The sequence below is a fragment of the Ictalurus furcatus genome, chromosome 22 (assembly GCF_023375685.1).
Source record: "Ictalurus furcatus strain D&B chromosome 22, Billie_1.0, whole genome shotgun sequence".
NCBI lineage: Eukaryota > Metazoa > Chordata > Actinopteri > Siluriformes > Ictaluridae > Ictalurus > Ictalurus furcatus.
This window is the reverse complement of record NC_071276.1, coordinates 17,224,645-17,252,023: the sequence shown is the minus strand read 5'-3', so window position 1 is coordinate 17,252,023 and position 27,379 is coordinate 17,224,645. Positions and strand designations below refer to the sequence as shown.

The 27,379-nt window shown below is 38.6% G+C and overlaps 1 protein-coding gene across 1 annotated transcript; it reads right to left on the bottom strand.

The window, feature by feature from the left end:
• Nucleotides 1-9,674: 9,674 nt before the first annotated feature.
• Nucleotides 9,675-26,816, bottom strand: rnft2 (ring finger protein, transmembrane 2). The gene is made up of 11 exons (XM_053654288.1): nucleotides 26,121-26,816; nucleotides 25,631-25,708; nucleotides 23,863-24,239; nucleotides 23,649-23,771; nucleotides 23,049-23,125; nucleotides 22,833-22,933; nucleotides 21,054-21,207; nucleotides 14,508-14,657; nucleotides 14,139-14,204; nucleotides 11,704-11,805; nucleotides 9,675-11,455 (listed from the first exon to the last, which is right to left on the bottom strand). The coding sequence occupies exons 2-11, from the start codon at nucleotides 25,675-25,677 to the stop codon at nucleotides 11,321-11,323; spliced, it is 1,332 nt and encodes a 443-aa protein (XP_053510263.1). The 5' UTR covers nucleotides 25,678-25,708; nucleotides 26,121-26,816; the 3' UTR covers nucleotides 9,675-11,320.
• Nucleotides 26,817-27,379: the final 563 nt, after the last annotated feature.

The following is a 27,379-nucleotide window of genomic DNA, read 5'->3' as shown; positions in this document are numbered from 1 at the left end:
CGAATGATATAAAACACACGCAAAAAAAGGAGGACAAATGTTTATTTATAAAATTGCACAAGCAACACGTAAATATGTTTGGCATAATTCTAGAAAAAGTGCACCTATTATGGCTTTTCAGATATTACTTTTCATGTAGTGTGTTATAGAGCTGTTTGTGAATGTAAAACGTCTGCAAAGTTTCAAAAATCGGAGTTACTGTCTCCCGAAAGAAGGAACGGATTCTAAACAGCTGAAAGGAGTCGTTAGTGATTCCTGACGTACTTCCTGTACTGACCTAGGTAGGTTTGTAACAAACAAAAAAAAACCCGCCTCTGGTCGTCATTGGCTGCTCGCTGACAGCGGTATACCAAATACAACAGACTGGGACATCGGACCAATCAGAGCAGAGTATGCTCTCTGAAAGGAGGAGTTTAGAATGAATCCTTTAGAACGGATCATTTAACGAGTCGTTTGTGACACTGGGGGGAAAAGTGTAATGCTGCAGTTTAAATCATGAGAACATTAAAGTGTTTTTCAACCTTAGATGCATGTAAATCTATCGTATGAGAGCTTTCAAACAAAATTAGGCACGTTTCAAAACCAGAATAGGTGTGCTAATAAATATAAAAAATGTATTAAAATAAACAGTAAAACAACGATCAACTGAACCATTTTTTAAATTGCTTTTGCCCTTTGTTTCCTTCCTCCATCCCTGTCAGGAACAAGTTGTAGGCATCTTGTTATATATTTTTCCACCTCTATAAACACACACACACACACACACAAAATTAAACATAAATATGGCCACATTAACACGGTAGCTTAGTGGATAGCACGTTTGCCTCACACCTCCAGGGTTGGGGGTTCGATTCCTGCCACTTCCCTGTGTTTGCGGGGTTTGCATGTTCTCCCCGTGCTGCGGGGGAAGTTACTCCGGTTTCCTCCCCCAGTCCAAAGACATGCATGGTAGGCTGATTGGCATGTCCAAAGTGTCCGTAGTGTCGGAGTGAATGTGTGTGTGATTGTGCATTGCGATGGATTGGCACCGTCTAGTGTGTACCCCGCCTTGTACACCATGCTCCCTGGGATAGGCTCCCGGCTCCCCGTGACCCTGAAGGATAAGCGAAATAGAAGAAGGATGGAATAATAACTGCATTACATTAAAAGAAAAAGGGTGGTGCACAGGGTATCTGAATACTGCATTTAACTTACCAACTTTTTCATTTGTTCTGACTGCTCCTTCAGTTGGCTTTCAAGCCTTTCCGGATCAGACAAAGGAAGATCAAATGGTAGGTCACCATCATTTTAAGACTGAACAGTGCCCTGCTTTTGCTGATTTTTTAGACTCATGACCAGCTGTTGCTTCATGACCTCTTGTGCTCTTAAAACTGCTGTAAAATACAGACATGTATGGTGGTGGTGGTGATGGTATTTGTGGTGCAGCTACAACTGATCAGTTTTGCGTCATATAACACTGTGGACAGTGCCGACAATATTAATACTACTATTACTAATACTACTACTACTAAAAATAATAATAATAATGTCTTACTGAGGTGGCTCCACTGGGTGGAGCGAAGGGGTGGCCAGTACCACCTTAGCATGAATTATGGCCACCCCTTTGTTCCACCCATGAAATCCTCCAATGAAACATCATGCATTAATTTCACAGACTGTAATTCCATACAGATACATCAGTGTACTGGCCAAGTGGTGGATTTTTAGCCTATACAGAATACCCATAATGCACTTTTGGATGTTGGTAGGAATAGTGAGTCAGACCCCCATTTCTGACGCGAAGTATTTAAGGAAATGCAAGTTGAATCTCAGCGAGCAAGAAGACTTCAAACAACCTGAAAAGGGAGTTTATAAGACACACTGATTTTGGCCAAAGGGAAACGTTTATAACAAGTCTTTCCAAGGTTACTACTGTGGTCATATACGAGATGTTGAACTCACTTTGGGTAACAAAGGGACTTGTTTATGGGCTAAATAAAGATGGAATGAAAGTGCCATAAGGTGCACCAATAACCATGTCTTTTTATGGGAAAACTGTGGCACAATACTGGAAGTCCATGGATGCCTCAGCTCAGTTGCTCACTTGGAGCCTATGGATTTTCCAACTATCAAGCATGCAAGAATTGTATCCGGGAATTTTTTGGCACAGGCTCATTTGTATTTTCATACTTCAGATTTGATACAATGTTAGGTTTGGTTGTTAGTAAGTTGTGCTATAAAAGTAGCGTATGTAGTGTAATTACACTTACCATTGAGCTGAAAAGAGCATGGGCATAGCATTGTTTTGAAAAATACCGGGGGTCATGAATGATGCCGGATCAGAAAGAAAGAAACAAAAATAGTTTGAACTATGAAGCATGCACAATAACTACTCACTAGTGTGATCAATTACAAACCAGGGGTGCGTTTTTCAGATAACGATAAAGCTTAGCGAATAACAAACAACTTAACGAAGAACGTATGTTACATACTGGCCTGTTACGTGAATGTTTCCCAAATCAGATATTTAACGAAAACGACCTCTAAGTACTTCTTTATAAACGCCGCCCAGAGTCGGTAGTCAAACAATCGATTCACAGGCTGTGGATCAGGTGGTAGAGCGGGTTGTCCACTAATCGTAGGGTTGGCGGTTCGATTCCCGGCCCACGTGACTCCACATACCGAAGTGTCCTTGGGCAAGACACTGAACCCCAAATTGCTCCCGATGGCAAGTTAACTCCTTGCATGGCAGCTCTGCTACCATTAGTGTGTGTGTGTGAATGGGTGAATGAGACACAGCGTAAAGCGCTTTGGATAAAAGTGCTATATAAGTGCGCTTTTACCATTTACCATTTTAGATGAATCAGTGATTTACATAAATCATAAATACTGCATAAAGAGACGCTGATAGACAGTATTTATAAATAGTGCACGACGGGTCAACAGTTTACGACAGGAAACAGTTTACGTTTGTTTGGAAGAGTTAGAATAAGTTACAGTTATTTTCTAAATGGCAGGGCATGCACAGGAGAAAAGAAACAGTATAGCGTAAATTCACTAACACTGACTCAGTAGTCAAGCACTGCAGTTCATCCAAAATAAAAAGGAATACTTCCCAGCAACTTGCTCAAAATATCTCTAGAAAGGTTACACCTGCTCCCTTGTTGCTGGGAATTCATATTTCAGCTGGAGATGGGATTTTACAGGTGTATATGGGGACGAGGTATATGCCTGTACAGTTCATTTAGACTTAATGAATCTTAACTCAATTCATTTACATCACCATTGTGCTGTTGTAGGTATTATAAACAATACATACATTACATTGTACTTGGAATTTTAGAGAAGCTGTGAAGGTATTATAAATATTGTTGTCTGCCTGTTTATTGTGCACCAAAGAGTGGATCAAATAATCTAAGACTAAGAGTTTATATACCATGTTAGTTACAAAAGGTTTCATGGAAACACTCATTAAATAAAGATCATTTGCTCTAATGGTAAAACAACCCTTTTATATATCATGAGGCGCTATTCTTTTTGTCTTAAGATAAGGTACGTTAAGATCTTAAACTTTATTGACTCCAGAGTTAATTCTTGTGCCAGCTTGCTCAAGACAAAACAATGTGATGGAAAACATTCATAACGTCACTGACACTCCTGTACATACCAGCTGTTATAAACCTTAAAATTTTTTTTTTTTTTTGAAATATGAATAGTCACCATCTTTAAAAGCATTTTAAAAACAACCTTTTTACTTAACATGTAAAGTCTAATATGAATCATTGAGTTGACAAAGTAATCAGTCAAAGATCATGATTTCCTGTTTTACAGATCCTTGATGTAAATGTACAGTACTTTACTGTAAATGTTTTATTGAGTTATTTGCTGTAAATGTACTGCACTTGACTGTAAATGTTTGTTATTAACTATAAATGTACAGTACTTTACTGTAAATGTTTGTTATTAACTATAAATGTACAGTACTTTACTGTAAATGTTTGTTATTAACTATAAATGTACAGTACTTTACTGTAAATGTTTTATTGAGTTATTTGCTGTAAATGTACTGCACTTGACTGTAAATATTATTTACACTAAAGTACTGTACATTTACAGTTAATATTTTAAGTTATAAACTGTGAATGTACAGTACTTTAGTGTAAATATATTTTGTTAAGTTGACTGTAAATGTACAGTACTTAACTGTAAAAATGTTTTCAGTTAACTGTAATTGTGCAGTTCTTTACTATAAATATGTTTTGTTAAGTTATTAACTGTAAATGTGCAGTTCTTTACTATAAATATGTTTTGTTAAGTTATTAACTGTAATTGTACAGTTCTTTAATGTAAATATATTTTATTAATTGTAAATGTACAGTACTTTACTATAAGTGTATGTTGTTAAGTTATTAACAGTAAATGTATAGTACTTAACTGTAAATATGTTTTGTTATGTTATTAACTGTAAATGTACAGTACTTTAATGTAAATATATTATGTTATTAACTGTAAATGTACAGTACTTTAATGTAAATATATTGTTATTAACTGTAAATGTACAGTACTTTAATGTAAATATATTGTTATTAACTGTAAATGTACAGTACTTTAATGTAAATATATTATGTTATTAACTGTAAATGTCCAGTACTTTACTATAAATATGTTTTGTTAAGTTAACTGTAATTGTACATTACTTTAATGTAAATATATTGTTATGTTATTAACTGTAAATGTACAGTACTTAACTGTAAAAATGTTTTGTTCAGTTAACTGTAAATGTGCAGTTCTTTACTATAAATGTTTTGTTAAGTTATTAACTGTAATTGTACAGTTCTTTAATGTAAATATATTTTATTAATTGTAAATGTACAGTACTTTACTATAAGTGTATGTTGTTAAGTTATTAACAGTAAATGTATAGTACTTAACTGTAAATGTTTTGTTAGGTTATTAACTGTAAATGTACAGTACTTTAGTGTAAAATATTTTGTTAACTGTAAATGTACAGTACTTTAGTGTAAAATATTTTAAGTTAACTGTAAATGTACAGTACTTTAATGTAAATATATTGTTATTAACTGTAAATGTACAGTACTTTAATGTAAATATATTATGTTATTAACTGTAAATGTACAGTACTTTACAATAAATATGTTTTGTTAACTGTAATTGTACAGTACTTTAATGTAAATATATTGTTATTAACTGTAATTGTACAGTACTTTAATGTAAACATATTGTTATTAACTGTAAATGTACAGTACTTTACTATAAATATATTATGTTATTAACTGTAAATGTACAGTACTTTACTATAAATATATTATGTTATTAACTGTAATTGTACAGTACTTTAATGTAAACATATTGTTGTTATTAACTGTAAATGTACAGTACTTTACTATAAATATATTATGTTATTAACTGTAAATGTACAGTACTTTACTATAAATATATTATGTTAACTGTAATTGTACAGTACTTTAATGTAAATATATTATGTTATTAACTGTAAATGTACAGTACTTTAATGTAAATATATTATGTTATTAACTGTAAATGTACAGTACTTTACTATAAATATATTATGTTATTAACTGTAATTGTACAGTACTTTAATGTAAATATATTGTTATTAACTGTAAATGTACAGTACTTTAATGTAAATATATTATGTTATTAACTGTAATTGTACAGTACTTTAATGTAAATATATTATGTTATTAACTGTAATTGTACAGTACTTTAATGTAAATATATTATGTTATTAACTGTAATTGTACAGTACTTTAATGTAAACATATTGTTATGTTATTAACTGTAAATGTACAGTACTTTACTATAAATATATTATGTTATTAACTGTAAATGTACAGTACTTTAATGTAAATATATTATGTTATTAACTGTAATTGTACAGTACTTTAATGTAAATATATTATGTTAACTGTAATTGTACAGTACTTTAATGTAAACATATTGTTATGTTATTAACTGTAAATGTACAGTACTTAACTATAAATATGTTTTGTTAAGTTATTAACTATAAATGTACAGTACTTTAATGTAAACATGTTATGTTATTAACTGTAAATGTACAGTACTTTACTATAAATATGTTTTGTTAAGTTATTAACTATAAATGTACAGTTCTTTAATGTAAATATATTTTGTTGTTAATTGTAAATGTACAGTACTTTATTGTAAATATGTTTTGTTTTGCAGCTCCGTCAGTGATGATGACTGAAACACAGGCGTATGAGTGAGGGCACTTGAAGAGTTAACTATTACCGCTCTCTTTTGGGAGTAGATGATGTAAACCCTAAACCATGTGACACTTTTAATAAATAATACCGCACATGCGAAACAAACACACAGACACATAAACACACACACAGAGAGAGAGAGAGAGAGAGAGAGAGAGAGAGAGAGCACATCACGGACAGTTGCAGATCCACAAACACAGCGCGTGAGTGTTAAGTAAGTAAGCGTGCTTACCGGGAGGATGTGCCGTCTGATATGGGTGGAGATGACTTCTACCGCGCGCTTGTCCGGACTCACTCTGTGCGCGCGGGCATGTTCTACACGGTGTCTCGCGCTCCGCCTGCGCAGAATCGGAGACGAGCTGGAGACAGTGTGGGCTGCGAATAACAACAAAAGAGCCGAGAGGAGCGGCGACGTCTGGTTCTGTGGCGTGCACATGATCTGCGCGGCGATCCATGTGACGGGGCTCGTGCTGCTGCTCATGGGAAAGCGACATCTGTAGGCGACCGAGCGACCCGGGCTGCAACAGGTGAGCGCGCGACACAGGTGAGCCTTCAGCACGAGGGCGAACGGGCGTGATGTGGGGGGAGTGAGGGGGGGGTGTATTATCATGCACTCCATTATTAAGCCAAATGTTAGTTTTTATCTTTTTATTTATACCGGCGGGGGGGGGGGGGGATTGTCACATTAATTTCACGTGACTACATGTGGACATAAACATAAACACACATACATAAACATAACCTCGTGAAAGCGCATTTCACACGTGACATCACGTGAGGAACGTGTAAAAGTTGGACGTGAGAATGACTTAATCATGTGTAAAAAGAAAGAAAGAAGGTATGAATCACGTGAAAAGAAATGAATCGTGGGGTTGGTTTAATGACGTGGGAGAAAAAAAAAACATACGCCCGTAATGCATGTGAACATGTGTGAAATAAACACGTGAAGTGTCTAAAAACCACGTGAAAAATTTCGCACGTGAGTTTGAGCGACTTTTCTGTAAGGGTGTAAATAATGTGTAAATAAATGTTTAAAAAAAGTTCTCAAATATTAAAAAAAAAAAAAACTGTACATGTGGGGGGGGGGGGGCAAAAACTTGAGAGCGTAAAGTGTCAATAAAATAAAATCGAGATGTAGGTGTAGAAATATGTGTAAATGAAATGTTCGAAAAGATCTTGATTTACACTGTTCGGCTGTTTTTCTTGCACAGGTAAAGTTTTAAAGTGTAAATAAATGAAATAGAGATGTGTGTTCATACATTTTAAAAAGTTCTAAAATACATATATATTTTTTAAACTGTACATGTGCAAAAAAAAACTTAAAAGTATAAGTAAAGTGTAAATACAATAAGACAGAGATAAATTAAAGTAAATAAAAATAGAAAAAGATCTAAAATATCCTTTAAAAATAACTGTACACATGCGGAAACAAACCCAACTTATAAATAAAGCGTAAATGAAATAAAAGAGATGTAGGCCAAGTGTAGAAACAGAAGTGCAAAAAATGTTGTTTTTTTAATCTTTAAAACTGTACATGTGCCAAAAAAAAAAAAAAAAAAAAAAACCAACAGCGTAAATAATGAGTGTAGAAATATAAATGTAAATAAAAATAGTAAAGTTGTAAAATATCCTAAAAACTGTACACATCAAAAAAAACACCCAAAAAAACAGCTTAACAGTGTAAATAAAGTGTAAATAAAATAAAATAGAGATGCAAGTGTGTAAATAAAAATAGATGCAAGTGTAGAAGTATATGTGTCAAATAAAAATAAATATCCTAAACACTGTATGTGTGCAAAAGAAAACAACTTAATAGTGTAAATAAAGTGTCGATAAAATCAAATCAAATAAAACAGGGATGTAAGTGTAGAAGTGTAAATAAAAACTTTCAAAATCCCCAAAACTGTACACATGCACAAAAAAAAAACACAACAACAACAAAAAAAAAACCCTGAACAGGGTAAACTGTGTAAATAAAATAAAATAGAGATTTTAAAATAAAAAATATCCTAAAAACTGTACACGTATTAAAAAAAAAAGAAAAGAAAAAAATGGAATAGTGTAAATGAGGTGTAAGTACACTTAGATCTCTATTTTTATGTTAAAGTGTAAATGAAAATGTTTTAAAATACTCTAAAAAAAATAAAATAAATAAATGAGCAATTTCTTTTATTTAACTTTTTAATTATTATTAATCCATTATTTGTCTCTTTATTGTTTATTCTTTATTGTTCTGTTTAATACAAAAAACCTATGCGTGTGTGTGTATATATATATATATATATATATATATATATAAATAATGTGTAAAATAGCAGATTTGGGTGTCAGGTGTAAGTTAATCTCAGCTTCCTGTCTGAGAAATGAGAAGAAGTGTAAGAAGGAAAAACGTTCTCGGTGGTAATTCAAGCGTTCGAATGGAAGTGACGCGAGGTTATTGAAATAAAAGTATTTGCGATTCGAACAGGTGAGTGGAATATAACATGGTTCCCTGTGCTGCAGGTGGGATTCAGACGTGAGGAGAGTGACGTGGAGGTGAAGATGCAGGCAGTCCTCGTCCCTGGATATGGTTCTTTCTGTCCTCATGTGTACTTACTGGTGTTTGGTGAAGTGTTTTTTGGTCATACCATCACATCCACATGTTCCACATGTTCCACATCTCATCCCACTCTCCCCCTCTCGGACGAGCGCTGCTCCGGTGCGTCACGTGACCCGTGAACCCTCTGGCTTGCACCAGCTGTGAAGTGATGTCATTCGGTGCCTGATTGTTTTGGTACGAGGCGTTCAGGTCAGACGTAGTCAAACCGACCGCGGTGTCTCCGGGGACGCCGGGAATACTGCGATGAGGTCACTGTCCCCTGACGCTGGAGGGGAAAATTTTTTTACCGTCGTCGCACTAGGAGTGTGAAACTCGGTGACTGCGAAACCGATTTCTATTTATTATTAAAAAATGAAAAAATGAAAAAAAAAAATTCTAAAGTATAAAAATTCTAAAATGTATATGTGATGAGTCTTCAGAGGAAGAGCTCTTTACCAAAACATCCTCTGCATATTGCACTGTAACCTCTCTAATAAGCTACGAACAAGTCAGGACTTTCTTTCTTTCCTTCTTTCTTTCATTTAACTAGTTTCTTTCTATCGATCTATCTATCTATCGATCTTCAATTTAGGTCATTTCTTTCTTTATTATCTTATTGTCTTCTTTTTTTCTGTTTTCTCCCTCATGTTGTTTCTTCTCTTTCTTTCTTGTTCCTTTTCATCCTTTCTTCTCATCGTTTCTTTCAATACTCTATCTACCTTTTACAGTTTAGGCAATTTCTTTATTTATTCTCTTTTTCTTTCTCCTTTTGTTTTCTCCTTCATCTTGTTTCTTCTTTCTTTCTTTACGAGTTCATTCTTTCTTGTTCCTTTTCTGTTTGTTTCCCCCCCCCCTCATTCATATTTTTTCCTCTTCTTTCATTCATACTTTCTTCTTATTGTTTCTTTCTTTCCTCTATCTATCTTTTTCAGCATAGGCCATTTCTTTATTTATTCTCTTTTTTTTTTCTTTATTCTCCTTTCTTTTTTTTTTTTTGTTTTCTCATCTTTCTTTCTTGTTCCTTTCCTATTTTTTCCTCGTTCATATTTTTTTTCCTCTTCTTTCGTTCATCCTTTCTTCCTACCTTTACTCGATCTACCTTTTTCAGTTCAGGCAATTTATTTATTTATTCTCTTTTCTTCTTTCTTTCTCCTTTTTTTATTTTTTTGTTCTCTCTTCCGTATTTTCTTTATTTACACCAATTTCTTTCTTTCTTCTCTTTGTTTCTTTCTGTCTATCTATCTTTCTTTAAATTTAGGCAATTTCCTTTCTTTACTCTATTTTCTCTTTTTCTGTTCTCTCGCTTATTTCTCACCCCCTCTCACTTTCTGCCTTATCCTGATCAGGGTCACAATGATCATTGCTTTCTTTCTTTTTCCATTTTAGACATTCCTTCTTCCTTTCTTCTCTTTCAGTTTAAGCAGTTTCTTTCTTTCCTCTCTTTCAGTCATTCTCTTTGAACGAGCTTCTTTCTTCCTTCAGTCATGAATTCGTATATTGATTTCTTTGACGTATTTATTCCTGTGTTTATATAAGTATATACATATTTGTGTGTTTATTTATTTCAATTTAGGCAATGTCTTTCGTTTCTTTCCGTCTTTCTTTCGATTCAGGAGTTTCTTCCCTTTCGCGTTAGTTTCCTGGTTTTTATTTCCTCCTGATCCGAGGCTCTTTATGACGACGTAGATGTGTACGCTAGAACTGTCGGAGCTGTATTTTGACCTACAGTAGGTATTTCTCTATCAACACAAATCTCTTCTAGGGCTTTTTATATAAAGGGCTTTGACTCGATGGTCGCTCGAAGTGTTAACGTAGAAAAACGTCCCTACAAACTCAAACACGGCATAATGTGAATCCGATGTTTACATACGCTACGATCTTTTCTACACACTGGATTATGAACATAGCTCGCGTTACTGTGTGTTTTTATTCCACGTGATTTACCTCTGCTATTTTGATATTGTGATTTTCTGTGATTTCTGACAATAAAAGGCTTTTGAATTGAGCAAATGAGAAGAATTTGACTGATTTTCTGGGGGTGGGGGGGTTGTTACTGAAAGAGGCTTTTAATCGAGTAAGTAAAAATGAAAGTACAGTCATAGATCATCATGCATTAGAATATTTTTGAACACGATTTAGCATTTTCGAAGGCTATGAGATAAACGACGCTGCTGTGGAGAAACAGTAGAGGGCAACACTGCATAACTGGCAAGCCTTTTCCTTTCTGCAAGATGTTGTTTTTATATCAGAGGTACGCTTAATTAGTGCTGATGCGGCGGGACAGAGCAACGGCGCTACCGATGGATTTAAAAGGAGATAAAGTCCGTGCTACGAGTCGGGACGGGACTCTCTGGGAATCGAGATGCGATTAAAAATTCTGTATGCGGCTCGACGCATCTTTTCACCGTTTCTACACCCGACCGTGTGATTTTCTCCGGCGTGAACACAAATCTTATTTCTAGACGCTTCGACGGGAGTTTCACGTCGCATCCGATCAGTAGATCTGAAAGTGCGCGGACGTGGTGCCGTCCTTCCAGCTGCGAGGCGTTTCCACGACGACCGCACGGCACAGCGGACACGTCCGTTCCCGGTCGAACCACAGACACAGACAGTCTTCGCAGAACACATGCTGGAGGACAAGGCATTAGAGTCACAATATTTCCCAAGACTTGCTTACATTGGTTAAACATTTTGTAAACGTTCTCAAATAAACCTTACATTTCCAAAAATATACATCTATTTAATCACGTACATACTGTGCAGGTAAGAAAAAGGCAAAAAAAATTGTTTAAATGAAAATAAAAGAAACTGTGTAGTGTTTATACTAATGTGTCAACCTGGCATATTTTTCCCCAGCATGCTTTGCAGGGCTCTTACCTGACAGAGCAGAGCGAGTGGCTCTCTGAATTCAGCCTGGCAGATTGCACACACATCTCCTGCCTCACTGCACTGCTGCGTGCTGGCCCTCATACCGTAACTCTGTGTTACACACACACACACACACACACACACACACACACACACACACACACGCGCGCGCGCAAGCCCATACATGCGTTAAAGCCATAATAATTATGGAAATTCAAATTTTAAAAAAAGTGTCATACATTGTGAAGCTGAGTCAAATTTACGGTCATTTAAGCAATATCGCACGAGCAAGAGTTCAGTTATACTGAATATCGGCCCGGCTAACGCTCGGTATAACCGCACTCTTATACCGGATATCGGCCCGGCTAACGCTCGGTATAACCGCACTCTTATACCGGATATCGGCCCGGCTAACGCCCGGTATAACCGCACTCATATACCGGATATCGGCCCGGCTAACGCTCGGTATAACCGCACTCTTATACCGGATATCGGCACGGCTAACGCTCGGTATAACCGCACTCTTATACCGGATATCGGCCCGGCTAACGCTCGGTATAACCGCACTCATATACCGGATATCGGCCCGGCTAACGCTCGGTATAACCGCACTCATATACCGGATATCGGCACGGCTAACGCTCGGTATAACCGCACTCTTATACCGGATATCGGCCCGGCTAACGCCCGGTATAACCGCACTCTTATACCGGATATCGGCCCGGCTAACGCCCGGTATAACCGCACTCTTATACCGGATATCGGCCCGGCTAACGCTCGGTATAACCGCACTCTTATACCGGATATCGGCCCGGCTAACGCCCGGTATAACCGCACTCTTATACCGGATATCGGCCCGGCTAACGCCCGGTATAACCGCACTCTTATACCGGATATCGGCCCGGCTAACGCCCGGTATAACCGCACTCTTATACCGGATATCGGCACGGCTAACGCCCGGTATAACCGCACTCTTATACCGGATATCGACCCGGCTAACGCTCGGTATAACCGCACTCTTATACCGGATATCGGCCCGGCTAACGCTCGGTATAACCGCACTCTTATACCGGATATCGGCCCGGCTAACGCCCGGTATAACCGCACTCTTATACCGGATATCGGCCCGGCTAACGCCCGGTATAACCGCACTCATATACCGGATATCGGCCCGGCTAACGCCCGGTATAACCGCACTCTTATACCGGATATCGGCCCGGCTAACGCCCGGTATAACCGCACTCATATACCGGATATCGGCCCGGCTAACGCCCGGTATAACCGCACTCTTATACCGGATATCGGCACGGCTAACGCTCGGTATAACCGCACTCTTATACCAGATATCGGCCCGGCTAACGCTCGGTATAACCGCACTCTTATACCGGATATCGGCCCGGCTAACGCTCGATATAACCGCACTCATATACCGGATATCGGCCCGGCTAACGCTCGGTATAACCGCACTCTTATACCGGATATCGGCCCGGCTAACGCTCGGTATAACCGCACTCATATACCGGATATCGGCCCGGCTAACGCTCGGTATAACCGCACTCTTATACCGGATATCGGCCCGGCTAACGCTCGGTATAACCGCACTCTTATACCGGATATCGGCCCGGCTAACGCTCGGTATAACCGCACTCTTATACCGGATATCGGCCCGGCTAACGCTCGGTATAACCGCACTCTTATACCGGATATCGGCCCGGCTAACGCTCGGTATAACCGCATTCATATACCGGATATCGGCACGGCTAACGCTCGGTATAACCGCACTCTTATACCGGATATCGGCCCGGCTAACGCTCGGTATAACCGCACTCTTATACCGGATATCGGCCCGGCTAACGCTCGGTATAACCGCATTCATATACCGGATATCGGCCCGGCTAACGCTCGGTATAATCGCAATCATATACCGGATATCGGCCCGGCTAACGCTCGGTATAACCGCACTATAAATCGCAAAATCCTGGAGCAACTGCTTTATACAACAGGGCTATAAACAAGAAATGAATATCGAGTAAGTGCCATTTCGGACACAATATGGACAAACCTTCGGTTTATTTTTGCTCGGCTAGTTTAAATAAATCCCGAAGAAGCCACACCTCACGTTATAGCCCGTCGGCTAGCTGGCTCGCGCTTTATTCCTCTCACACCACAGCAAATTGCCAACGAATGCAATTCGACAATTGTTTTATTTATTAAAAGAACGACATCTCATCCATTTCCCCCCCCCAATTTATAGCATAATGGAGCCACTATATTTTAATACTGTAGGTTAAGGCAAGCATTGTAACATATACCTTACTGGAAAAAATAACGTCCAGGAAATACAGTAAATACATGGAGTGTATGGAATTCCTAAGACGCTTGCTATTACTATAATACGAAAGCCTTGTAATAACTATCAAAAAGAAGATGAAGAAAGGACTGACCTGCGAGCTACAGAGCACGGCGAAGGCTTTCCGAATACCTGATAGTCTTCCACAGAGGTCAAATGACTGGAACAGAAAGAAAACAGAAGAAATGATGACGGTAAACGTACAGCTGATAGCTAGACATTTTTGGATTTGCTCAACTGACTTCTATATAAGCCTCATAAGCCTCAAAAGCCTTAAAAGCTTGAGCCTGGATAAACCTATTCAGTGCATCACAGAAGTGTCATTTTCAGGTTAGGGGGTGCTGCAGGGGCGTGCAACGTCCCGTGAAATGTCTAGTCTTTTCGGAAAAAATCTCATCATGTGTGAAATACGAAATCGACAATCATTTAAGGAATGGAATGGCAACATCAGGAGACTCCTTACCTTGCACAGGCTGTATATGATAATCAACGCTGCACCCAGGAAGTAGCTGCTGGATGGATCCTCGCCAATGATGTACTTGTACCACATCTGGATGGGCACCAGAGCACGAAAGAGCTGACTGAACTCTTCGATAAGCAGATAAAGCTTTCCCTGTCAGCACACACGCACACACACACAGGCAGATTACAGCTCTACATATCATGTGTTATAATCCAGATAATATGGTATGCTTTTATTGCCATTGTTGGCCAGAGGCTTCAAATGTTTCACATATGTTGGAGCAAAAAAACAAAAAAGTCATGTTCTACACCCTAACACAGCTCAATGATGGCCTGTATGTAATCTGTGTGAAGCCAATAAAGCATTAAAACACCTCGAGTGCATCCTCGAGCGTACAGTAAAAACTGGTGGAGAACTCGACACCAGTGGCATCGATGGGGATGCCTCCACAACCAACAAGTCTAGTCCTTCTTGTTATTCGATTGTATGCCAGAAATACCTTTAAAAAATACTCAAAACCGGAAGGAAGCTATTAAAGAAAAACTATTTCGGACATTTGACCTTGCTGTGACCTTGACTCTGTTTGGATCAGTCATTCTCAGTGATCCTACAAACATTCAACCTCACGTTCTTGAGATATTGCGCTAAAGACGATCCCGAATCCTGGGGAAAAAAAAAAAATCGATGCCAACAATCATAGCTAGCCAAAAAATAATGTGCCTCAAGTTCCTGAACCTGAACATGTACGCAACATCTCTATGACGAACAGGAAGGAAACTATTACAGAAAAAAACTCTTTCAGACATTTGACCTTGTTGTGACCTTGATCCTGATTGGCTCAACTGAAAAAGCCAATCAATTTCCAATCTACTGCTTACTATAACAATTCCCAGAAATCCCACAATCGTTTAACCACTCGTTCTTGAGATATCACGCTAACAGGAATCCCAGACGAACACACAGATGACCTGAAAACATAATGCCTCTTCGTGCCACTTCGTTGCTGAGGCATTAAGAAGAAAGGGAAAAAAATAAAATCACACACAGACTCAGGAGGACACTCTCAGTTCGGTACTGCCTCGCTCGTTCTAGCTTTCTAGCAACTCACTGCAAGACACGCGACGTAAAAAAAGTTGATCAGTCACAGGTGTAGCCTTTCATTCATTACCCAGTCATTCTCTGCTACTCCTACCACTCACAGCCGGCACTGATCCACGCCCTTACTGAAACAGATATAATGTCGAATTTCCACTGTTGCATTTTAAATCGGATTTATCTTCTTCCATGAATAATCCCAGCCAATAATCCCAAAGCGGTTGATTTAGGACAGAGATCACTGTTGAGTTAGTCTACTTTTAATGCCAGCTTGTTTCTTTTTCTTGGAAAGCTGCACTGCTCGTGCGGCGGTCCAGCGGGATCCGCCGGTAGTGTCCGAGGGTAGTGTTCCGAGCCGTTCCAGACATGATAATATGTGCAGAACCTGTCTCCAAATTGGTTTAGCTGTGCCCATGGATGTCCAGAAGTGTTTGCACCCTTTGATCAAAGGTATCCAAGCTAGCTTCAGTACGACCAATTAAGACGGTTGCCATTATAAGGGTTATTTGTTATGTCTAGTCTCTGAATGTCGTTTGTGGTACGTCCTGGCTGAGATTTTTGCCTACCTAAACACGTGACGACCCTGGTTAAACCAAAACAGATTCAAAATACAGCGAAAACATAACACGGTTTGGTAGACCTGGCCTTTATGCGCATTCGTGCTGCCATGTTTGTTTGTGGTTTTTTTTGTTGCTTTTTTTGGGGGGGTTGATTGTGTGTGTGTTTGTTTTTATTTTTAACTCAAGGACCCTTACTGAACAAACCGATTCATCTAAAGCTCAGGAATGAATGACCAGAAGAGATTCAAGTCCTAACGAGTCCAAAATCACTGCGAGGAAGCACAATGCCGTATCCCAAATTCCATTTTCACAGCTAATTCTATCCAAAGCTGGAGAAGATTACCATCCACTGACTGTTTCTAAAAATAAATAATAATAATAAAAATTTTTTAAAAAACAACAAAAAAAAAACAGATGTTTCGAGCATGTTTCCAAAGACACAGCTTTCAAAGTCTTCCAATGGTGAGCCAAAAAAAGAGAAAAGAACGAGAAAAGAAAAGCACGGCTTGATTCCAGCGAAGCCGCAACGACACATCCAAGGTTTTCTTTTTTTCTGCAGTGAAAAGCAATAACAGTACAGTCGTTAGTGTGAAACTGCCATCTTGATATTCTCTCCTCTTTGTAAACATTATCATAAGCAGGAATAACTGCAGGCACCTGTGCCCAAACGCAGTAGGAAGTGCCAGCACTGTCAGACTGCAAGCTGTCCCTGTCCAAAAACCACAGAGAGCGACAGAGAGAGAGAAACAGTTCCATTGAATTGTATTCGCCCATCCGTTTCCTCCAGGCAGCCCCGACTCCCGAGTGCTTTAAAAGAGCCTGAGGGTGGAAAAAAAGCTTAACCTAAGCCTAAAATCTGGCAAGACACCAGCGCTCGGCGGTCTTCTGGCATGATGGGTAATTTAGCCACACTGCAAAGAAAACTGGCAGGAACACACTACAGCTGCTACCCAATTAAGAGTAAGGGTAGTAGATTAACCCTTTGGCCAATTTAGGACCAATTTACTCTCAAAGCCTGAAACTTTTAAAGTATGAGAGATTCATTTTGATAAGAGGAAAACCTCTACTGATACATAACGAATAAATATCCACATCAGAACTCCATTAGATTTTGGACTCATTTGGTTTCACATGCCTTACATTCTAGCCTGAAGGTGTTAATACATCTAAGCTATATATTTATATATATATATATTTTTAAAACAAAATATACCAACCATTTTTATCATGTTTGAACACTTTGCATGAAATCTTGTGAAATCAGACTAAGTCCAGTCAAGTCGATTCAAAATGAAACTGGTAGTAGCTTTGGGAAATTTTTGTTGCTTAATCTGTGTGTTTATTAAATTACAATACTTCGTCTAGTTTACATCAACAACAAAATCACCTGCTTCAACTTTACAAAACTGTTGACGCGTGACCCGGTGTAGAACGTGTGGAAGCTTTAGAGGGATTAGTTATTAGTTACGGACACTTATGGAACGGAACGCAGCCGTAAACAACCGCAGCTCTCTCTAGTCGCTCCGCCCCTTCAGCTAGTACGTCGGTACCTTAAATACATCAAAATGTTAATAAAATACACTACATATTTGTAGTACACTTCAAAATAATCCATTTGAGACGTGATTATAGCTTTTTTTTTTTTCTTTTTTTTTACACCAACTGCTGCTAGTCTTTGACAGTTAGCGCTAACTTTCTTTGTTCGAACAGTTTTGAATTTCAAAACTTTTATGTAGATTAGTCTGAAGATCATCTGAGCCAAATTCGGTGAAGATTAAATGAAAATTGTGGGCTGTGAAAAAAAAAAAATATACAGTTGTTGGATGATGATAATAATCTAAAACGTTTCCAATCAAGTTCTACTTCGCTGTATGTTAGCACAAAGCAACACAGTGTACCTTCCCATGACCTTCTTGTACTGTAACTACTGGCAATAATGTCTACCGTAAAAATACTAATAAACGAGCACCAAAAAAACCCCCAACAAAACAAAACAGAAAAACAGTTAAGTGCTTATAATGAGTTATAACCACAGCTAGGGCTGGGCAACAATAAACACCGTGATAAATTATGTCACGCTACATATCTCTGACTAGTACTATTATAACACGTAGTTGATTGGACGTTTAAGTTAAGATGTTTATACACTATACGGTTCTGAAATGTTCCTTTGTTTACCGTATAGCTTTTTGCAGTAAGATTTGAGGAAAAACCCATAAATGGTTAAATTAATCATAGTTTTGGGTGCTCGGACGCTAGTTAAAAACTTTGCTGAGACGGATGGAAGGGAATCTGTTCTGAACACAGATCCCTACTGAGAACCTAAAAAAATAAAAAATAATAATCATTCGGCCACCGAACAAGCGGCTCCGGCACCAGCTCCAGCTCCATATGCATAATGACTGCTCGGATTTTCTCTGACAGCAATTAATCACCCTCGTTGGACGCGTGCTAGACGCCCGCCGGGGTCCTGCGACCTGCCCACGCAGGCAATTTATCTTAGCCAGAGTTTCATGCAAACTGTTTCCTCTCGGCTCAGACGAATTGAAACTGGATTTCCGCCAGGGGAGGGAGGAAAAGAGGAAAATTAATAAATAAATAAATAAATAAATAAATAAGCAGCGGCAGTGATGCATTTCGGCTCACTTCTGACAATGCCGGCTACGCTTCTGTACTAATAATAACAACCAATAAAGGAAAACTTTATTAAAGAAGGACGGTAGGGCAAGCTAGGTTGAATCCCAAGAGCAGGAAAGCCTGGGGCTCCATTAATCTTAATCCATGAGGGGCAGAACTTAATTTAAAAACGCTGATTAATCTTTTTTTTCTCATCAATTAACAAATTGTGGCTATGACGTGCAGCCTGGGAAAAAAAATATATAAACCACCCTCTATTAGGGATGATTAGATGCATCACTAACTTTTGCACAAGCTTGGGTTGAAAAAGAAAAACTGACAAGAATTGACTAGGGCTGTGAAATGAATGAGTCATTTTTTTAAACCGTGACACTTTCTCGAGCAAAGAAAACTGCAGTTATTGTAAACGATGTCAAGTTTGACATTTCCTAGGCGATCCATGCAAAAGGACACCCTTTTCAACTCTTCTACAAGCATTTGTTTGTGTTTTAGCCAATCCCAAAATGGCTTCCTGTACACTCTATATGCTCAGTGAGTAGAATATAAAGTTATACCATTGTAGAGCCCGCTACACGCCTGATAGAAAGCAAACTGAAAGACATTCTGAAGAAATTCTGACTGTCCAGATGGAAATACAGTCAAGTGCAAATGTTTGCGTTCTTATTTTACAAAAAAAAAATACAATCTGCGTGTATCCCATAACAACACAACAATTCAAAATACCGGGCAACTTCAGCACCGACGGTGTCTCAGTCTGTCTCCAGAACTAATTTGAGCAATGTATGTTCGATAAACACTAAATAATAAATTCACCACTTTGTGTCCTAAGGGGATGCAAACTTTTGCACCCTAGTGTTTGTCAAAAAGTAGTAGTATGCGTTAAAAGCAGCTTGTAGCACTGCGTTGTCGAATTCTCGATTCGGATTGGTCAAAACGGGTCGATTCGTTTTCTGATTATTAACAGCGGCTCTGACTGTACGCTATCGTTGAATACGCTATCGTTTCTATAGTAACGGCTCACTCACGGGGACTTGTATCACAGACGCTCTACATAGGCGAAGTGTAATAATAAACTAATGTTTAAAACGTTATTTAAAGTCCCCATGACGTGTTAACGTAATTTCTACTGAAACAGGAAGTCAGGGCGGGACATATCGGGTTGCTCCTCCCCCTTTTGAAATAGCCAATAGCGTTTAGCTTGCCTCACAGCCCGGGCTAAGCCGTACTTGACAGTTAGTAACATGGTTTTTTAATAATGTTGGGGGCGGGACACAGCAGATTCTAGAGAGCATTTGATTGGACAGAAAATCCGACGAACGGCGTCGTCAAAGATCGTTGATCCGTATCAGTGGTTTCGAACGCGCGCATCTTCTGAACGCGAATTTTGTCATTGTTTTGCCGCACGCTAGCTTATAGATAACCTTAAGGCGAACATATTCATACTAAGAGCCACAAAACTTCAACACACACACATACACACACACACCACTGTTTATTTTGCTATAACGGCATGTGCACAAGTGTTTTATTCCATACCTAGTGGTCATAATAGAAAATCACGTAGCGTATCATTTTCTTTTTAAAATGAAACGAACCGATCACATCAAGGTGCGCTGAATTAAATCATGAGGTGCCGAGAGATTCCCGCCTCGACGCTCCATTCACAAAGATCAGGATACACGGGATCACGCTCACCGCGTGAGAAAGGTAAAACCCTGACATGTACGGGCTTGTGTGTGTGTGTGTGTTGGTGTGTATTTATAGCCATGTTAACGATGATCACGGCCCAGTAATGAGGAAGAAAGGCTGACAGTGTGACCATGACCTCATTGCCTGACAGAGGGCCACCTGGGCACGGCACCGGAGCTGGAAAGTGTGTGTATGTCTGTGAACGTGTGTGTGATTGGAGAGGGAGATTGGAGTGTGATGGTTACGAGGGGGGAAAATTCATTCAGGCTTCAAAACAGCAAGCAAATGCTGCAATCACGACTGAGCTCCAGTGCGTGTGTATTGTGTGCTGTGTGTTTGTGTGTGTGTGTGTGTGTGTGTGTGTGTTCCAAGGAGAGGTGATCTCACTCCTGTCCCTGAGGACCATGAGCTCAGTTACTGTGTGCCAAGAAGCCAGAAACACACACAAGCAAGCCTTGACTGGCTTGTTTATCAGCCCAGACGTGGGCATTTACACCGAGGCCGGATAAAAAGACAGGTACATTATAAGAAAAAGCACGCAGGGCAGAAGTAAAGTTACTCTTACTCTGGATTTGAAAGCCAGGAGGATTTTGGGTAGGAAGAGAACGAGGCACTTGACAGCCATGGTGAAGTACTTGAGCACAAAGTCGGTGATTCCGACCACCCAGATCAGGTCGAAGAAATCATAACTGTTAATGTTCGGCTTGGCGAATATCAGACTGCGAGAGAGAAAGACACGAAAATACGTTAATCGACGCAGTCCGGGTTGCCAAATCCAGTGGTATAAGATCAGTGAATCGGTTTATCTGAGAACGAAATCAATATTTTATCCAGAAAGTACACAGTGTGCAGGAAAAGCAGACTGAAATGCTGGTGCAGGTGTAGCATAGATATAACGAATAGTGATATAAAGGATGAAATAAGCTGTAGACAATTTTAAAAAATTTTTAGTACAAGTAAAGCAATAATTATATACAAATTTTACATAAATCATTCTAATAAATGTCAAATATGAACATATATTTCTATATAAAATATATTTCATATCTGCATAAATATATGTATTATATTCATTATTCAATTAGATTTCTTTCTTACAAAGAGTATAGATTTTTTAATTATTTAAAAATTATTCAAATGTAAATATTATAGTACAAACTATGTATAAAGCTGGAGGCCAAAAATAAAGAAGTAGTACGCTCTCTTATTTACAGTTGTATGTAAAAGTTTTGGCACCCCTGCCCAAAGAACATGCTGTATTTTGTTGAGGTTGGTGTGTTGTGTTTAGGTTTTTGGTTTTTTTTGTTTTTTGGTCTGTTTTGTTTTGTTTTTTAAACACAACCTGTACATCGAACTACATGTAGTAATGCAGTTACTTTATAGTATATGCCACACAGACGGACCAGTATTATCTGGGAGTTTTCCTGGGCTTCCAGACCCTGCCCCGACTTCCACGTTTTCATACTGATATTTCTCACAGAGGAAAGCCAGCTAGAAGATCTTTTTATAGCCTTTCCCTGCTTTGTAGGCATCAGTTACAATCGCTTCATATTCAGATCCTTAGTCAGCTGCGTAGAGGAGCCCATGATTGTTGAGGGTCAGCACAAAGTTTGAGGAGTCAGATTAAGTTCTGAGACTTAACAACTGGAAGGGTGTCTAAACTTTTGCACATGCTACAATTACTATTTTATTCATTCATCATTTTAATTTCATCAAATATAACATAACTGTGCATTAACATTTGCAAAAAAAAAACACCTTTTTTTTAGAATTTGGTGCAAAGTTTGTGTTTAATTAAAAAAAATAATAATAATAAAAAATTTAACAGTCATTTGGCCATGGGTGCCCAAACTTCTGCACACAACTGAATTTAAAGGGTAAATCAGGTAAATATATAGATTTTTTTTAAAATACAGGTAGCATTAACAGCTGGTATTATCCGTAATATATTGTTTTTCAAGGTTTTTTTTTTTTACCCAATTCGAGTTAAAATATTTCCAATAAAAGATCACATTTGTCTACTGATTCTATTCTCTGGCATTTAAACAAGAAGGAGACAAAGAAAAAGTGTGAGAAAGGAGGGTGAAAAATGTGATGGATGGGGGAAAAAAAGTACTCACTAGATCTGTAGACATAAATGATCCTAAAAAAAAGGAAATGCAAGTAGAACATAATATTCATAAATAAATAAATAAACAAACAAACAAATAAATCAAAACAAAACAAAAAAAAAGTCAGGCAAGTTGGCGGATGCATGTGTGCGCGCACGTGTGTGTGTGTGTGTGTGTGTGTGTGTGTAAACGGCGTCAGAGGGAGGTCTCAAGAGACGCCTGATCACACCGACCTGTTGTGCAGCTCCTCAGCACTGAACGTGTAATACACATACACAATGTTGCCTGCTAGAAACACCAGAATCCAAACAGCAACAAAGCTGGACCTCTCCTCCTGCGAAACCAACAACAAGTTGAGTTGATTTAGCTACGATTTTTAATAAAAGTACGTTTAAATACAGTCTAGGTCAACGATAAGGATACGGTATGTTCCGAGGGTGCACACTTACCCGTAGCGACACCTGGTGCTTTAGAGTTGAATTAGCGAAGGCGAACGTGCTGGCCATGCCAATGCACACGGCAATACCTGATGAACACATAACGATAACCTGAGTCACATGACCACACATTACGTAATCTTACCTAGGCCAGGCTACGCATTTGCTGTAGGTTTTATCCATTTTTAGTTACATTTCGTAGCCTGGAACATCCGCAAAACAAAACAAAACAACAAAAAAAGTAGCGCTTGCATTATAGCAGCTATAAAGTACTTCGCGTCACCGTTTTCCCTCGCTTAAAGTTAACGAGACAATAAAACTAACAAAATGTCCAAGTCCGAGTCCAAGCGAACGAGCGGTTACTACAGAAACGAGAACATATTAGAATGAGTGCGTTGATATAAATCGTGCAGCCGGAACATTACAGTCAGAGCGGCTGTTATAGAAAATGAATCAAGACCTTCTGACCAATCAGAGTGAAGAATGAAACAGGGCTGAGGTGTATGGGATGTTTTTTTGACTAAATCTTTCCCATGATGAATTCCAATATTGTGGAATAATTGTGAATCGATCGACTCTACTGACTATTGCTCGGTCAGCTCAGGTTCTCACCGAGTTTGTGCTGGAAACAGACTTTAATGAGGAGGATGAGGATGAAGGGGAATCCTCTCTGCAGCCACGTGACCACAGCTTTCAGTTCGGACAGAGCAGGAGCCGGAGCAGACGCGTCGTCTCCTAGAAAAAAAAAATTCAAAATCAGCATGAATCAAGTGCATCATCTGGGAAGCAAATCCAAAGTCTTATAAACTGCCATCACCCTTCTCACCTCCATCATCCCTGCTGCTCCGTCTCTCAGCCGAGGACGCTGAATGAAGCAGGGCGGAGCGGTGCTGCCCCGACTGGTGGAAATGATGATGGTGGTGATGATGATGGTGCTGGGCAGGGCGAGGAAGAAACGCTGCATTCTCTGCCCGGTGAGAGCCGTCCTCCCGCGACAAAGTAGTCATCTGGATGAAGACCTCGGGAGGAGACCCGAGGACGAGTCCAGCAGCCTGGAACGGGGCCGAGGTCACGGAACTGGCAGACACGCCCACCAGGCCTGAGAAGAGCTGCTGGGGCGAGGTGGAAGACTCGGGCTTTAAACAATCAAACACACCTCCTTCATCCAGACTGCTCTCGGACCCGAGCGTTTGACTCCTGTTCCTAGGTTTATAAAACAGCAGACAGCCTTGTCAAGATGAGGATGTGATAAAGCCTGAGTGAAATCAGACTGTGTGTCATGTGGAATAAGCAAATCAGCTCGCAGGTGAAATCTGACCATGTTCCTAATTTTTTTTTAAATCATAAAATGTTTTTAAATGGCTTTCCGCTCATCCTTTTGGTTGATTAAATTGTTCATCGTTCTCAGACATAAGAAAAATAAAGAAATATCGATTTTTAAATCTTAAAGTTTAAATGTAAAACTTTTTACTAACTGCTTGTTAGTTTCTGAATATGAACACCTTGTATTGTCACGGTACAAGTAAACATTCCCCGTCAAGCTATGTTACATATATACAATAATAAAGAAAAAAAAAATCGACTTATTATATATATATTTTTTTAAAAACAGAAGGAATACAATACAATGTCAATAATATATATTGTGCAAATATACAAGGTCATTTTCCGCAAAAAAGTGTCCTTGACTGTTAAGAAGAAAAAATATATATATATTATTATTAGTAGTAGTAGTAGTACTATAGTAGTAGTGTAGTAGTACAGGTATAGTAGTAGTACAAGTATAGTAGTATAGTAGTAGTGGTAGTATTGGTAGTATATGAGTATAGTAGAAGTAGTAGTATATTAGTATAGTAGTAGTACAGTAGTAGTAGTATATTAGTACAGTGGTAGTACAGTAGTAGTAGTATATTAGTGTAGTAGTGGTATAGTAGTAGTAGTATATTAGTATAGTAGTAGTAGTATATTAGTGTAGTAGTAGTATAGTAGTAGTGGTATAGTAGTAATGGTATAGTAGTAGTAGTAGTATATTAGTATAGTAGTGGTGTAGTAGTACTAGTAGTATATTAGTGTAGTAGTAGTATATTAGTATAGTAGTGGTGTAGTAGTAGTAGTAGTATATTAGTATAGTAGTGGTGTAGTAGTAGTATATTAGTGTAGTAGTAGTAGTAGTAGTACATTAATGTAGTAGTGGTATAGTAGTAGTAGTAGTGGTATAATCGTATAGTAGTGGTAGTGGTATAGTTGTAGTAGATATAGTAGTAGTAGTAGTATATTAGTATAGTAGTAATAGTAGTAGTGGTATAGTAGTAGTAGTAGTAGTAGTATAGTGGTAGTAGTAGTGGTATAATCGTATAGTAGTAGTAGTGGTATAGTTGTAGTAGATATAGTAGTAGTAGTAATATATTAGTATAGTAGTAGTAGTATATTAGTAGTACTTGTACAGTAGTATAGTATACCTATCGAAGACCTTAATGTGTGTTAAAGTCAACGTCGACTCGGTGTTCAGTATTTTTATACTGAAACATTACAGTCTGTAGAGTACTTTGTGGTGGTTTATGTCAGTTACAGTGTAAATCAGAGACAAGTCGAACCTTTCAGTTGGCATGCCATCTGTATTACTACTGTGGCGTCTCTGCATGGCGCCCACCGAGTCACCAGAAGCTCAGGAGCTGGAGAAGAACAAACATTTTAGTAAGTGATAACACAATGAGACACTGATTATGTTTCTAAGTGCTTGGGTAACTCACAGATCCTCTAGTTTGGTGTCACTGACTTCTAATAATTGACCTTTTCTTGTTCTGCACTTTTTTTTTTTGGTGGATTTAGATCTCTAACATAATAAATCTCGACGCATTAGATCATTTAAAAGCTTTTAAAATGAATGTGTTAGACCAGGACATCTTACACCAGTCCAGCATTACCTCCCAGTCAAGCCCCTGTCATTCAAACCCGGGTTAGCATGTAGCAACTATAGCTAATAAAGTAAATACAAGGCGATTCCACGTCTCCCACCTTACATTCTTGGTCTTTATAACCACATAGACTATAAGATAAGATAACACACAGACACACTTATCTTACCGTTATCATGCTGCTTATGACAGATGAACCTGTACGACTATTGTTATTGCATATAAACGGAGCTGGGAATCGATTCCAATGAGAGTCGACTCTCCGATTCCAGGCATTGGGAGTAGGGAGCCGCTTCCGAAGCTTGAATGTCGGTTCTTTACTGAGTTTAGGCTGAAGGTCAAGTACAAAAGCAGCAAACATGTATTTGACCGGTTAATCGATATTACACAGGATATTCTGCCTGTTTAGCGTTTTAATTGTGCTTCCGTGAAGTAAATAAACCATTGTAAGTTTTCGAATCGATTCCTAAAAGCTATGGAAACAGAATCAGAATCGGAGTCGACTCCAAAATTTCTAGGTCTCGAACAGCCCTAGCTACGAAAGAGCTATGGATGACGTTTTCTAATCCTTCTTATATAAGGTTTTGTGTGTAAAATGGCGTAATATTCTGTGACTTATATCGTGTGTTATAGGCCAAACAGAAAGACATCCGGGAATCGGTTAGCAATGACCTAAATGCTGCATAATAAACAAGGCGGGGCTTAAATACTTCCTGTTTCCGGAAGTACGAGCCGCGAGTTTTCATGTTTTGGAAGGCAGGTTGACAACACTGGACTGTGATTGGTGTATCGATGGAAGGAAGTGACGTAGTGCCGGAAGTGATCCGGATATGGGTGAAGAAGATATCAGCGGCAATAGTGGAGTGGGTATTACGGAGCCCCTCAAGTAACCTCTGCAATAAATAAATAAATAAATAAACAAAAAATTACACAGACTTTTGCATGTGCGCGAGAAACTTTTCACGAGAGCACCGGAAATTTTTCGTGTGCGCACGCGTTACAGTTTCCGGTGTGTGTATAGCTGGTCTTGTTGCTGCAGTCTGTCGGGGAAAACAACGACAGTGCAAAATTTCACATTAACCGCAATGAATTAATTAATCAAAATCCCATATTCATTGTTTTTAGAAGAGAGGTCCAACAGGACAGGAAATACCAAAAGAGTGCTGGGAGTGTGGGAATAATAATATAAGAAGTTTTGGTTGGACAGCAAATAAAGTGGTTATGAATTTGGGAATGACTGAAATTTCAGTTAGTCCAACAATTGTAGTACCAGATATCCCTCCCTGGTTGTTCCCCATGGCTCAAGTCGATTCCCATCTACAATATAAAGTTAAGAATGAAACATATACACCTAAGGAGGTTATTGTACAGCAGTAATACTCTTCAGTGCTCCACATATTCTCAGAGGATCCTACATCAGGAAAACCA

What these genes read in the sequence shown, in the direction of transcription:
- rnft2 (XM_053654288.1), bottom strand. Translation starts at nt 25,677, where the DNA reads ATGCAGAGACGCCACAGTAGTAATACAGATGGCATGCCAACTGAAAG. An exon ending in GAGCAGCAGGGATGATGGAG is followed by an intron (nt 23,772 to 23,862) that starts GTGAGAAGGGTG and finishes TTTTTTTTCTAG; the next exon opens with GAGACGACGCGTCTGCTCCG. An exon ending in AGCACCAGGTGTCGCTACGG is followed by an intron (nt 22,934 to 23,048) that starts GTAAGTGTGCAC and finishes TTGGTTTCGCAG; the next exon opens with GAGGAGAGGTCCAGCTTTGT.